At 43.9% G+C, this 15,326-nt stretch overlaps 1 protein-coding gene across 3 annotated transcripts in view; it reads right to left on the reverse strand.

Annotated features, from left to right (window-relative positions):
- Positions 1-15,326, reverse strand: part of VOPP1 (VOPP1 WW domain binding protein) — a 139,601-nt gene that overhangs the window by 46,713 nt on the left and 77,562 nt on the right. For all 3 annotated transcript variants that reach the window (XM_027573801.2, XM_027573799.2, XM_027573800.1), the window contains exon 4: positions 14,286-14,422. In XM_027573801.2, coding sequence (XP_027429602.1) covers positions 14,286-14,422 — 137 coding nt within the window. The remainder of the gene's footprint in view (positions 1-14,285; positions 14,423-15,326) is intronic.

Raw genomic sequence — 15,326 nt, forward strand, 5'->3', positions numbered from 1 at the left:
GCTTGTTCAGACCTGTCTTTGAATCCATGTGGTGAATTTTTCATTTCACTTATTGTACCTTTTAGTTCCAGAATTTCTTGTTGGCATCTTTTTAGGTTATCTCTTTAATATTTCCACTTGTTAATACGTCGTTTTCTTTACCTTCTCCACATATTCCTGTAGTTCTCTGAGTATCTTTAAAACAAATGTTTTAAATATCTGTTTAGCAGATATGGCATTAGGTCTTTTTCATGAACAGTCTGTTGATTTAATTTTTTCTTTGAATGGGCCATGCTTTATTTCTTTGTATGATTTGTGATTTTTTTTGTTGAACACTGGACATTTGAATCTAATAATGTGGTAACTCTGGAAATCACATCCTCCTCTTTCCCCAGAGTCTGCTGTCTTTGCTACTATTTTTATTTTTATTTTTTAAAATTAATTGTTGTAGGCTGTCTCTGTGCTGAGAATCAGCCTGAGATATAAACTTATAGTCTTCTCCCTGGGATGTGCAGTCACGTTCTAATTTTTTGTATATGCAGTTGTTTTTGAACATCTTAGCCTTTAATGTCTGGCTCTAAAAGGAGAAAAAGTGAAAAATGAAGGGACAGGGAGAAGGGCTCTGGCCATTTAAATTCCCCGGAGGTCACTTCAGCTGGAGGAGGAAGGCCTTGGAACAGTGTGGGGAGGTGCCTCTTAAACCAGTACTAGCAAATAGCTATCAGAGTGCAGAGCCCCCATATTTGGAGGGCAGGGTCCTTTTTGCCCACCCTGCTCTTGCACACTATGCACAAGCTCCTCAAGGAGTACGTGCTCATCTGCCTATCAAGTGGCCTGCATTGAGGATGGGTAGCTGCTAGAGTGCTAAGAGTTGAAATTGACCAAATTAACTGCAATTTAACCTCGAAGTCTTCCCCGAAAGTTACAAGCTTTCAACAGACTGAAAAATTCCAAGAAAACAGTTAAAATCCATGTATAACTTTTGATTCTCTCACAACTTAACTAGTAATAGCCAACTGCGGACTGGAAAGCTTACTGATAACATAGTCAATTAACACATACTTTGTATGTTATATGTATTATATATATATGGCATTCTTACAATAAAGTAAGCTGGAGAAAATGTTATTAAGAATATTGTAAAGAAGAGAAAACACATTTACAGAACTGTACGGTATTAATTGAAAAAAAAAAAACCCACACATATAAATGGACCTGCACAGTTCAAACTTGTATTGTTCAAGGGTCTTCCTGTGTAGTTACATCAGACAGTTTCTGCAATTTTTGGCTAGATGGGGAGAGAAGTTCCTGGTGCTTCCTACTCCAACTTCTTCCCGGAATTCTCTGCCAATCACGCTTTTTGATCTAACTTACAATGTTAACAGTTTGCCTAATACTAGACTATCCTTGCTCTCTTAGGAAGATCAATGCTTGGTTATGGTGGTTTCCTTCTTTGACACACTGTTTAATTTAGCTTTCTAGGACTTTTGTATTTATGCTCATTAAACGCATTTCAGTATAAGTTAATTCTGCTGTTGTTTCCAAGTCATACCAGCTTCATAAAGCAAACGATAATAGATTTCTATATTTTTTTCCATGATTTTCTATATACTTAAAAGTTTCAAAGATACCTTATGAATTTACAGCCATTTTAGAAGTTAATTCTTTGAAAAGTTCTTCAAACTCTTGCTAGGTCCACTGAAATTTTCAAGGTTCTGATGCCTCTTTGGTAATACACTTTCCTATCTTACCAAGGCTTTCCAATCTTACCAAGGCTTTCCATTTCATGAATACTTCCTTATAACGTTTAATCTTCTCTGTTTTAATTTATGATTTTATTTTTTCCTTGTTTTACAGATGAGATACATCAAGGGTAGGACTTGCAATGACATTTACTTTTATTGCTTTTGTACTGAGTACTAACTTTTAAATTTGCAAATCTATTCTTCTGCTTTGTGCAATTAATTTATATTTTTATTATTTGCTTCTTACTGCTTTCTGTGAATTTATTAGTTTCTGAATCTCTTTTAAGGAGAGGTCAATTCATTTGCTTTCATATTTTAAACTTTTAGCAAAGAATAAGGCTATGAATGTACCTCTAGAAGTCAACTTACATACACTGCATATGTTTTTGTATTAACATTCATACTGATTCCTATATTCACTTGTGTATTCAACAAATATCGAATCCCTACCATGTGCCAGCACTGTTCCAGGCATTTAGGACACAGCAATGACAAAAACAAAATCTCAGTCTTTATGATGCTTGCAGCAAAGAGAGACAATAAGCAAGGTAAATAATAAAAAATACAGTACCTTGATATTAAGCGTTAAAACTGAAAACAAAGCAGGGATGTTGGAAAAAAGCAAAGAACAGAGGAGGAAAGGGAATGCAATTTTCCACTGTGTAAACAGGGAGGGTCTCATGAGAAGGTGAAAGACCTAAAAGAAATGAAGAAATCCACCCTGAGTGTATGGGGGAAGGTAATGGAGAAGCATGCCGTGTGTATATGGCAGGGAGGGTTTAGATGGAGAAAGACCCTTTCAGGCAAAAGGAATCACAGTGCAAAAAACACCAACATAGCAGCCTGGAAGGTCTGAGGAAAAGCCAGAGGCCGGTGTGCAGTGGGAGTGGAATGAGCTGGGAAGACAGCAGCAGGAGAGGCAAGTGGGAACAGAAGAGCAGTAGGAGGGGGAGAGACAGGGAGGGGCCTTGTTGACCACTGTAAAGACTTCTGACTGTGAGCACAGTGTGTGGTCTCTAGAGAGCTGTGAGCCTTCCACTTAGGAAGCGCTGACCTCTCTGACAGTGTCTGCTTTGTAGGAAATAGACCAAAGCAGGGGAAGTGGGAAGCAAGAAGACTAGCTGGGAGGCTCCGGTGAGAATCTGAATAAAAGGTGGCAGATGGGAGAAAACGTCAAGATGGCTTTAGGACCAAGCAGCTGGAAGAACAGAGCTGCCATTCGCTGAGATGGGAAGACTGGGTGGGCAGGCTTGGGGTAAGGAGCGGTAAATACCAGGCCCTCACTCCTACCCTTCATTTGCTCGACAAATGATTTAGGGAGTATTCTTTTATTTCCAAGTGGGAGCAGGTTATTTATTTGCTCATTTGTAGATTTCTTAAAACTACAAATTTAGAACCACTAATAGTAGCAGTTACTGCCACTTATGGAGCGTTGCCTCAGGCCTGGAGCTAACCACTGTCTGTGGGTCATCTCAGATGCCATCGCCCCTAGAAAGTCTCTTATGAGCTCAGCCTCACAGTTGAGGAGCTTGAAGCTTAGGGAAACCAAGTCACATTCCCAAGATGTGCTAGAGGGGCATGAAGTTAGAAATGACACTGCGATCACCCTAGCCCAGACCCTGAGGTATATGATTTTTGCTTTTGTAAACTTATTTAGATTTTCTTGGTAGTGTACAACTCGACAAATTCTTTTAAATGCGCCAGGAACTTTTATACTTTGATCAGATTCATAGTAATACATGGGCACTCCTCCAGTTCACAGCATGCTTTCCCCTCATTTCTAAGTTTTCGTGTTATACACTTGAATTTATTCAATACATAACTCAAGTTACATCATCACAATACAAAATTATTTAAGATTTTTTTTTTAAGATTTTAATTATTTATTTGACAGAGAGAGAGACAGCGAGAGCAGGAACACAAGCAGGGCGAGTGGGAGAGGGAGAAGCAGGCTTCCCGCCGAGCAAGGAGCCCGATGTGGGGCTCGATCCCAGGACTCTGGGATCATGACCTGAGCCGAAGGCAGCCACCTAACGACTGAGCCACCCAGGCGCCGTCAAAATTATTTTTATCAGCGTTAAAATATGTGTATATTTCAGCGTTCTTTTATATATGTGTATATATTCAGAAAATCACGGGTTATTTCTTGAAGGATAAACAAAAGACTGGGAATGCTGGTAAGCTGCAAAAAAAAAGAGAACCAGGGAAGAAATGGCTTTGTATACTTCCTCTTGCATTTATTACCCATTACAAAAAAAAAGGGGGGGGGCCTTTTTCTACTGCTTCTTTGGGAGGAGGAGGAGGAGGGGAGGGAGTTAAAAGGAGTATCTGTATTAGGTACCTAATACCTTCATGCTGACCCACCAGGGTTTATAGAGATTATGTATGGAGTTGAAATACAGCTGAGACACACATGAACACTGGGGCCCCAATGTCTCACGAGAAAAGGCAGCCACAAGCTTTGTGAGCAAGGTAAGTAGGAAATAAAACCCTTCCACCAAAACCTTTTCACTTTTTCTTTCCTGGCTGTATAAATCAGAAGTTGAGTGAAGAAAAGTTTTGCTCACTACTGAAAATTTTTTACAACAGAAGCCAAAATAATTGTTCTAAGAATACAGTGGTATTCCAAGGAGCAAATCCTAGAGCACAAGGCAGAAAAAGAGCAACAGTGATCACATCCCAACAGAGATAAGGACCAAATTCTACTCTAGTCCTGTGGATCTCGAAGGTTCTTACACAGGCTTTAATGCTTAGCTCGTATGAGATCGGTTATTACCACCAAGGCCCACCCCTCCTTTTTTGTTGTTGTTGTTTCTTATCAAACATCTAGACTCCTCTGTGTGGGTACTATTCTATAGCACCTGGGGATCTTGTTAAAATACAGATGTTGGTAGAGCATCTCTGCAGTACCAGAGTCTGCACTTCTAACAAGCTCCCAGGGATGCACTTATGTCTCCAGCTCAAACTTTGAGTAGCAAGAACTAGACACTTTAGAAGTGTCTATCGATCTTCCTAACATTATTCTTCCTCTTAGAAGAGAAATCTGAGTCCTAAAGAGATTAGGTCCCTCGGTTCACTGGAACTCTTCCGTAAGTCCTGTCAACTCTAGGCCCAGATGGACCCCCCCCCACCCCGGTTCTGTTGCCACCGACCTCCTGGCCCAGACCACCACTGCCTCCTCCTGAGATGGTGACAGCCAGTCTGGTTCCTCTTCTTCCATCTGTGATTCTCACGGAAAGTTCTCCCATGTGGCTATCAAATCACCTTTGATCATTCTACGCTAAACACCCCCTAATGCACTCCTATTACTTTTCTGTTACATTCTTCAGCTGTCTCTCTCTAAAGCAGTATGTAATTGGATTTTTAACACAACTTGATATCTTAACACATTCAGAGCCACTGGAATATATATTGTAGGTAATCTTCCACTTTCATATTCTGCTTTTATGTCTCCTCAATGTTTCTCATCTACTCTGTTTCCTTGCCTTAAAAAATGTTTATTACTATCTTTGATGCTGATTTAGAATGCAGACATGTCACTTTTTTGGGGGGAGGGAACAGTGGCAGAGGGAGAGGGAGAGAATCATAAGCAGGCTCCACTCCCAGGGCAGAGCCTGACATCGGGCTTGACCTCACATCCCTGAGATCACGACCTGAGCCAAAATCAAAAGTCGGACGCTTAATCGACTGAGCCACCCAGATGCCCCAACATGTTACTTTTAATTCCAAGACTAGGTACTATAAAGATGCATAATAAGGCATCAAACTCAATGCTGGGGTTCCTTTTGTGGAAAATTAGCATTACTGACTTCCTTCTACCCCTCTGCCAGTCTTTAACTGAACCTGGGGACAAACATGTTCTTTCCCCTTTCCACCCCATCATGTGCTTCTCCAGTTTGTAGAAGCCTCATGAACAAAAATGCTGTGCAGAAGTGCCCAAAGATGGCAAAGGTAATGTTGGAGCTGGCTTTCTTTTACTGAAGCTTCTGGTGACAGGCGGGAGGCCAATTTGAGGGTGTGGAGCGAACCCGATGACCTACTGGTGTCTACTGTGACTTTCTATGATTTTTCTCTCTTGTGTGCCTATAATAAATCAAAGGGAACTAATAAAATATCCCTGCTTGGCTACATACCCACCGCTAAGCTCACTTTGTTTTCAGTAATAATAATTTGAGACCCTTCATGGGTCTCAAATGAGTAGCCAGCCTAGCTTCCTACCAGACAGCTTTTCCTCCACAGAGATGTAAGGTTAAAATATTTTTTCTTTCAAATTTTTATTTAAATTCTATTTAGTTAACATATAGTGTAATATTGGTCTCAGGAGATTTTAGTGATTCATCACTTACACATTACACTCAGTGCTCATCATAATCAGTGCCCTCCTTAATGCCCATCACCCATCTAGCCCATCCCCCCACCCACCTCCCTCCTTCAACCCTCAGTTTGTTCTCTGTCATTAAGAGTCTCTTATGGTTTGCTTCCCTCTCTTTTTTTCCTTTGCATGTATTCATTTGTTTGTTTCTTAAATTCCACATATGAATGAAATCATATGGTATCTTACTCTGACCTATTTCCCTTAGCATAATACACTGTAGCTTCATTCACATTGCAAATGGCAAGGCTGTATTCTTCTGATGGCTGAGTAATATTCCACTATGTATACATACCACATCTTCTTCATCCATTCAACGGTCGATGGACATCTGGGCTCTCTCCACAGTTTGGCTATTGCTGATAATGCTGCTATAAACATCAGGGTGCACGTGCCCCTCCGAGTCTGTATTTTTGTATCCTTTGGGTAAATACCTAGTAGTGCAAATGTTGGGTCATAGGGTAGTTCTATTTTTAACTTTTTGAGGAACCTCCATACCGTTTTCCAGAGTGGCTGCATGAGTTTGCATTCCCAAAAACAGTGTAAGAGAATTCCCCTTTCTCCGCATCCCCGCCAACACCTGTTGTTTCCTGACTCGTTAATCTTAGCCATTCTGACAGGTGTGAGGTGGTACCTCATTGTGGTTTTGATTTGTATTTTGTAAGGGTTAAAATATTAATACACAACAAAGAGCAAGCAGAAAAACATTTTAAAGTATTTCCCCAAGACATTAAAAGTCTTCTAAAAAAAAGATGAAATGTATTAGAGGACACTGAAAGTTTATAAAAGGTCAACTGAAAAGGTAAAAGGCAGATCAGGTGGAAAATGCATGTTGTATTATTTTTGCTGAAGTTCCATATGCAACCCGAATATGTAAGATAAGAGAATAAAAATTTCAAACTTCATAATTTTTAACTTCAGGATCTACAGCTTCCACATTTTTCTGTTAGATCAGAGGTCAGGAGTTACTACTGCTGTCATTCTGCTTCGCTGTCCTTCTTGAGGAGCCCAGAGGCAGGGGCCGTCTGTTTGATCTCCACTGTATGCACTTGGCTAAGCACAGCACTTGGCACACAGTGCATGTGCTTGAAGCACACTGACAGGTGACAGAAGGAGACTTTGTGTGTACAAAACATCATTTGGGGACCTCTCTGCAACAAGGAGCCCTCTGTCTAGTTTGGCCCAAGTCTGCCCTTACTTCAGCTCTGAAAGGACTAATCACAGCCATTTTGAATACATTTAGGGAGAAAAGTTCATGATGACAGGCCTGTGAGGCAGTCGGGACAGATGAAACAGCAGACCTGAAAGGTAATCTAAGGATCTTAAATGCAAATGAAGTGAGTGGGAACAGTCTGTCCGACTAGCTTTGCACTTAGGAACCACGTAAGGAGCACACTTCAAACGCGTGTCATCTTCCCTTAAGTATGAGTGGTTTTTAAGAACGTGCACTGGGCAGGAAAGGGGATCAAACTCTGTCTTTGCTCTGTCATTGGCAGAGCAGAGAATAATAAGCATGTGCTAGAAGTTTCTGTCCCCGATGATCAAAGATTATAAATGGCAACATTGCTGTCATTAAAGTAACAATATGAACTGCCTACCAACAGGGCAGGCTATAAAAAATGCCTTTCCTTTTGCATTGCATTGCACTCTGTGTGAAGTGTGTCATCTATCTGTAGTAGCTAAGGATATTAAATGTTTTTATGGGGGGGAAAACCCTCACATTTTCAAATGGCAGGAAAAAAATTAAGCTCCCATTTTTATATGGTAGAACATTCTAGATGTATGTACTTTATATGAACTGAGTAATGCAAATCATACAAAATAGCAATTGAGTTGTCACAGAAAAGGAAAGGGTGGAATCAAAGTTAGAAAGAATTACCAGAGTAAGAATGACAGAAAGAGTAAGACACAGAAGCAGAAAATCAGAAAGACAGACACATGGAACTTTCTGGAAAAAATATTTCTGGTTAGCAAGGAGGAACTCCACGCTGTGAGGCCATAATCTCAAAACCACACCTCCTCCCTCGCCCTAATTATCTGGTTAACGAGTCACATTCCGTCATCGGGGATGAACCGGTAAGGAGTATTCCGGTAGCTGTGAAAGTATGTATTAGGACACTGGCATTTGTGACTTTTAAACAAATAAATATTTCCAGTTATTTTCTTTTACCAAAACCATAAATTCTAAGATGATTTCATCCTGAAGGGGGTGCCCCAGAGCACCACAGTGGAGGGCCATGGGTGAGACTCCCAGGGGAGCACAGGGCTTGCCCAGCCCAGGGCAGCTGGTAGAGCGTCTCTTCACCCAGTTTCTTCAGAAAATAAACAACGTAACCCTTAGAGCTGCCGAGGTTAGAGACGGCAACAGGCTGTCCGATCTCCGTCTCCACACACCTGAAGCACTGTCACACTGACGTAGAACCATGCTTACCCCACCTGCTCTAAAAAAAGAGATCGTCCCCAGAACCAAAGCAGCTCTGTTCGTGGTTCAGCTCTGTCAAACATACTCCCTGCTGTTTCCATTTTCCTGCAGTTGGCGTCATGCAGTCGGACCACTAGTCACTGCAGGTCATGGCAAGTATAAGACTGAGCCATTAGAACTACCAGAAAACCATCAACAAACTCTCCATAAATGCAAATGACGCAAGTGTACCTCCTAATGGAACACTGGATGGAATACTCCATCTTCTTCTGTTTTATTATTTTCTTAAATCAGTGTGAGTCACATTAATCAGTATTAAAGGAAACCATTTTAAAAGAAAACAAGCCACATTAACACCGCAGATGTCATTATTGCTTATTCTCTCTGTGCGTTTCTGTGATTACACAGTCAGGATCCACACTCTAAATAACACACCGCCCACCGCCCTCCTCCCCAAATAAGGACAAGCTTTACTCTTGTCTTGCCACAGTTACGTGGCCTTGATCTTCACTATTAACTCTGGTGACCACATAATATCCTATAAAGAAGAGAGGCCATAATTGAATCTCTTCTTGGTGGCCCCCTTCGCCCCCCGTCCCTACATGCATCTCGTGCACACCAAGGTCAGTTGAGACCACCACTCAGGGTTTCCTGAAATCCAGCCCCCGCTAGCCTCCAGACCCACAGCCCTGCTCTAGCCAAGGTTTTTATGTTTTTTCTTTTCCCATGGTTCTAAAAGTTCTTCTTTTCTTCCAGTTTTATGGAGGTGTAACTGACAGAGACCCTCGTGTAAGTTTAAGATATAAACATAATGATTTGATACATACATGTTTATATTGCAAAATGATCGCTACAGTAAGTTACTTAACAGACCACCTTGCGTGGCGGCATCTTTTTTTCTTTGTGATGAGAACTTCTAAGATCGACCCTCTTAGCAGCTTCCAAATATGCAATAAAGTATTAACTAGAGTCACCATGCTGTGCATTACCTCCGCAGCCCGTATTGAACTTGTTACTGGAAGTCTGTACGTTTTAACCCTCCTCCCCAGCCCCCCCTTTCTACAGGTTCTTGAAGGGCAGCAGTGACGGTATCTTGGTCCTGCATCTCCTCCTGTATGAACACAGTGGAGGCTGCCCGTCAGCTCGTTTTCTGAACGAAGGAAGGAAGTCTATCTTTCCTCTACCCAGGAGGACGTGTCCGTGGGCCCTGCCAGCTAGCATGATGTGGGAAGATTCGGGGGGGGGGCTGCAGCATTTAGGGAGCTCTGACTTTCTCCGGTCACATGTCGGCTACCTCCGTATATAAAGACGAACTAAAGCGAGGAGTGCTGCTCTTCATCTGATTCCATTTTTCAGATTAAGCGCCTACCTAGACTCAGAAAGGACAGGGGCCCACCGTGATCTCAGAGGCCTGAGGCCCCCTAATGCCCTGTCCAGGTGCCTTTTTCTGTTCCCCAAACCGCAGCTTCTCCAACAGCCCTCAGTTAGCTCAAGGCCCAAATGAGCCAATGGGAGGCCTTGGGCTGCAGCCTTTGTCTCTTTTGGGAGCGCTACCTTTGAACTTCAGTTGCATACCTGGTTTGTCTGTCTCCTTCCCCAGGGCCTTGCTCCCACCCGCATCAGCCCCCTAAAGCCACGATGCTGCCACAGTCCTCTCTGTGCCCCCGTCAGGAGCCACCTCTGCAATGTGTAGGTCTGCTTTTCTTCACTCAGCCGCACTGGACCGGGATGCTGGTCCGGATGGAACGCCGCCGTGTGCCCCTTCGCAAACCAGGATATGAGCCGCTACCCTCCCCCTGTCCTCCTGTGCATGAGTATGGGTTCTCCAAGACCTTCTGCTTGTTCTTCTTCACAAATAAGCAAAGCTCACCAGAATCCACTCCCTCCCCCCCCGCAGGCCAACAGAAGAGAAATGGAGCCACCCCAGCAAATTCACAAACACGTGTGTTTCCCTGAGCACCCAGCAGCCTATTCCTGGGCGTAATATTTATCCTGTGAACCTACCGTGTAATGTTAGTTCACTGAGTTTCTCTTCCTACGCTGCCGAGACCTGCATGGCCTTCTCCCACTGCACATCCCCAGGGGCACAGTGCCCTGAGCGTTACAGGATCTCAACAAAGTGCTGCAGAGGGGATGAAGCCCACCGACAGCATGAGATGGGTATCTCCACCTGAATCACTAAAAAGCCAACAGACCCTATTTTTTTTTTTTATGACTAGTTCTAAAGAATCAAATCAAAGGACTTACATTGCTTCCAAGCTCAGCGCTGTGACCAAATGACACAGACCTTGATCTTGTAGTGCAATTATGGAAACCGCCCAACCCCCACGGAACACAAGCAAACCCTCCTCTCATTCGATGCCCTGCTATATTTTGGGATTGGCGACTGCATACTGCTACAGGCCCACATGAAGCGTACAAATGGAAGAAAGAAGGTGATGACTCACTGCAGAGACGTAGGAGCACCCAAATCAGTGTCTCTCAACAGGTGGTGAATGACGCAGCTCCAGTGTGGATGCATCATGGGAGGTCTTGGAGAAAATGAATGGCCCCCACTTCTCTGGATGCCTCCAACCACAAGGTAGCACGGGGTCAAACCACACTCCCCGAGACGCTTAAGTGCCTGTGCTTCATCCCCAACAGCTGCTCCCTGGCATTTCTGATCTTTCTCTGCTGTCTATAAAGGGACAGTTTTGTACTGGGGACTCTCCTACATTTATGCCACCTTCAGTAGTATCCTGCGGGGGTGGGAGGGGGGTGTTGTGGTCACAGGACAGACAACAGCTGTTTGGAGCTCTGCAGCTCCAGAGACCTGGAGGGCGTGTTAAAGGCCGGTGGGAAAAGAAGACCACAGGGGCCTCTCTGCCCACCTCCTGGCCCCTCACTACTCCCCTGCTCACCCCCACTGACACATTCATTCCCATCTACCCATACTGCAGAGAGCCTCCCACATACATGGCTTCCCCGCATCCTGACCTTTTCTGCCACAGGTCTCACCGTGGCTGGTGACTAGATAGTCATTTGTGCAATCACACAGGCTCTCACACACAGTTGTGCAAACGACGCAATGCAAAAGCGGGTGGGCGAGCGCTGGAACCCAGGCTCGCTGCGGTGTCCCATGTCCCTGTTGCACCTCAGCAGCTGTGCAGTATATATGGGCTGAAGGAGCACTTCAAGCCGGCCAGGGCTCCAGGCTCTGAGGGCGGCCACAGTAAATCCTGACCCCAGGCTGACCAGTTCACTCAGCTGCCTGGTGCCTGAGATGTAAATCCTACTGAAGCAGGGCTCGGTGGGGGGACCAAAGTATACACAAGGGATTAAAACTCACCACAATCAATGCTGTTAAAGCACTTGGCAAAGCACCCACGAGAGAAAGGCAATGAAGGGCCTGGGACAATTTCACCCAGGGGGCATTTACCAGGCAAACAGAGGGCATGTGCAGCATCTCATAAGACGGCAGGGCTTGACAGAGCAGGTGGCTCACACAGGGCACTGAGCAGAAGCAAGGCCATGGGGGGAGGGATGAGGTTGTAAAGGCTTCCGAGTCCTTGGCTAAGGAGTGTGGACTTGCAGGGAGCAAAGTGAGCTGGCAGAGAACCTTAAAGCCGAAGAATAACATGACCTACGTGCTTTTTAATTTTTTTATAAAGAACTTTCTGGTCGCACTGTGGTAGACAAAGAGCTAGAAGATATCAGTGACTGGGAAACTTTCAGCAGCCATTGCTCAGGGGTAAGAGTCTGAAATAAGACCTGGTAGGATCTGACACCTATTTACTGGGTGTGGTTGATAAGGGGACTGAGGACCCCAGGCAGGGAGCACCGAGATGCAGAATGAGGAAAGATGGCACACACAGAGCGTTCTCATTTGGAAAGACTGAGACACCATAGACATTCAAGGGGAGTATGTGTCAGGCAGCTGGGGGCTCCACCTGCTCACCGCATTCACCCTGACAGGAAAGGAATGGCAGACCTGACACTTGGCCAGCACTGTGGACAAAGGACATGTGGCATCTTGCATCTGTGGCCACGTGGGACATGGACTGTTTTTCCCTGTGCGTTACAGATTGACATAGTGATCACAGATAGAAGAAGAGGAAATTTGTAAGTGTTTGGCCCATTTCTCTGATTTACTGTTTCGTTCTTGGAAAAGAAAAAAAAAAATCAAAGGACTCAAATTAATCCAGATGAAATCTAATTTTGCGCCCTCCCCAATTTTAACTGAAAATTTGCACCTCACCCTATGCTAGGGAGCACATTTAAAGCTATTCAGATATTTCCAAATATGAAAGAATAAAGTCCATTTACACGTGAAAAGTCATACTATCCTGACTGAAAGTTTAAGTACAGCAACCTCTGAACTGTTATGGAAAATCCATATTCAGATCTTTTAGTAACATTTAGAAAAATAATAAAGATTATTCTTTAAAAAAAAACTGGGGAGTATCTGGTGTAAAAGAAGTAATCAACAGATGTCCATCTCCACTCCCTTTGCATCTTGAGAACAGCACGTCCTCCATGCGAACAGGAGAGAGAAAACTTTTTACACTAAATTCCCCTAATTTAAAAAAAACAAAAACAAAAACACTTTTTTGAGTTATGCCTGACATACAAAAAGCTGAATGTATTTAATGTATACAATGCGGTGAGTTTGGAGATAAATATATATTGTGAACTCATCAGCACAATATATGCCATAAATCTATTCACTACCTCCAAATTTATTATTATGATAAGAACACTTAATATAAGATCTACCCTCTTCACAAAATCTTAACAGTGCTGTTAACTATAAACCCTACACTGTATAGCACATCTCTAGGATGTAAAAACCATGGCAGGAACTGCTCCCAGAATTCTGTCTACTTGTCGTGTGCAATCAATAGAGAGAACCCCTGCCCTCCACTCCCCAGGGGGCAACTGTGACAGAGAGCAGGAGAGCAGGGTGCACGGGAGTGATGCCTGCCACGTGGCCTCAGCACACAGTGGCCGAAAGACAGGACTTCGAATGAGCAATGCCTCACCACCCCTCTATCCCTTCCTCCTCAGGAGGTTCCCTCAAAGGGAAGGAAAACATCTCACATCTCACATCAATGTCAAAAATAGGGAACCAGCCTATGTCCCAAGGGAAGCTTGAATTCACCCACCACCGTCCCTGAGAGTTTTTAGATAGTTAAAGCAATTTTGTAAGAATTAAGAAACCACCAATTTTTTTTGACTCTGTGGCCTCACTTTGGGTAATGTTCCCTAACTAGGCCAAATGTAACTTGTACAGAAATGTCTCTAGCAGCACTGTTTATAAGTATTCAGAATACGAGCAAATTGCATCAATACTTGTTGAATGAATGAAAAAACAAATGATCAGCAATGACAGACTATCTGAGCAAATCACCATTTAAAGTGGCATAATTAATATTTAGTCCAGATGCATTATAAATAACAGGGACACTACTGTTTGTACATAGGAATTTCTACATGGAATGATTTTTAAGGAAAAAGAGCAAATGACATGCATATGTGAACGGCACAAATATGCATAAAAGGCACACCACTATTTAGGTAAGAATATGAGGTAACAGAAATACAATCCAATAGATGCTGCATTTTTCCTTAGCACAAATGCGCGGTAAGGCTGATCCTCAGAACTTAAATGAATAAACATGGCCTGAATTTTTTTCTTCTAGCAGACATGGCAGCAGGGACCTTTTCAAATGCTTGCAGGGGACACAAACACTGCAGAGAGGAGACAAGGACAGACGGACGGGCTGACCTGGCGCGGGGTTCGGGGGCTGCCTCGTGTAGGACACGTTGAACGCAGGCTCCTCGATCAGCGGCGGGGGGTACATGCGCCTCCGGATAAAGAAGCCAGCTCCGCAGCAGAAGAGCACGCCCATCATCAGGAGGAACCTGAGCAAGAGCACAGTGGTGAGGTGGTGCTTGGGGCAGGCAGTGGCTTGGCCCAGGCTCAAAGGCCCTAGGACTCGGGGGTCTGCCAGCAGGGACTCGTGATGCAGGGGTCACAGGGGCTCAGCACCTGGCTCCTCAGGCTGGCCTTCCCTTGACGTTTCTACCAGGACATTCTTGGGTGGATAACACCGGGGAGACTTCTAGCACACCCCTGAACAGAGCTCTCTTAGCTTCTCAGTGTGAGTCAGCTGTGTGCAGGGGTGTCCCAGAAGTCTCAAATGCTCCAAATGGTTAGCTGCCTTCAAAGGGTTGGTGCAATCACTTCCCGTCCATGGCGCTGACCTCAATTCAAAAAGTTCCGTCAAAACGGAAGATGCCTTCTCAATCTCGTTGGACGCAGGCCGTGGCTGATCCGGCTTTGCCTCACTGTCCATGCCCCCCACTTCCCATTCTTCACCGGGAAAGCCACAAGGATAAGCACTTTTATCCTTCCTAGCAGTTTTCTCTCCATTATTACAGGAATATTGACAAAGAGATTTTAAATGGTGGCCTTCCTAGAGCACACCTTAATTAATTATAGAAACACTACAGAACTAGAGGAAATACAGTCGATAAAAAAGCTGCAGATGTGAAATCTCTAAGGATGGCTGACATTCTCCTACCGTGACCTTAAAGTCTAACAAACAGTAGAGCTGACTGCTTTAATGACAGAATCTTCATCCAACTCATCTAAGACTTCTCAGAGACTGTCACGTTGCTGGCATTCGATAAATGACTGACAAATGAATAAACGGATTCTTCCCACCTCACATTTGCGCTGTACCTTGTCTTTCTAGAAACAAGGGGAGTCATTCTGAGAAGAGCCAAGCTGTCTGTCCTGCACACACATAGCTGGGAAACTCTG

This window comes from Zalophus californianus, chromosome 12 (assembly GCF_009762305.2).
Source record: "Zalophus californianus isolate mZalCal1 chromosome 12, mZalCal1.pri.v2, whole genome shotgun sequence".
Taxonomy (NCBI): domain Eukaryota; kingdom Metazoa; phylum Chordata; class Mammalia; order Carnivora; family Otariidae; genus Zalophus; species Zalophus californianus.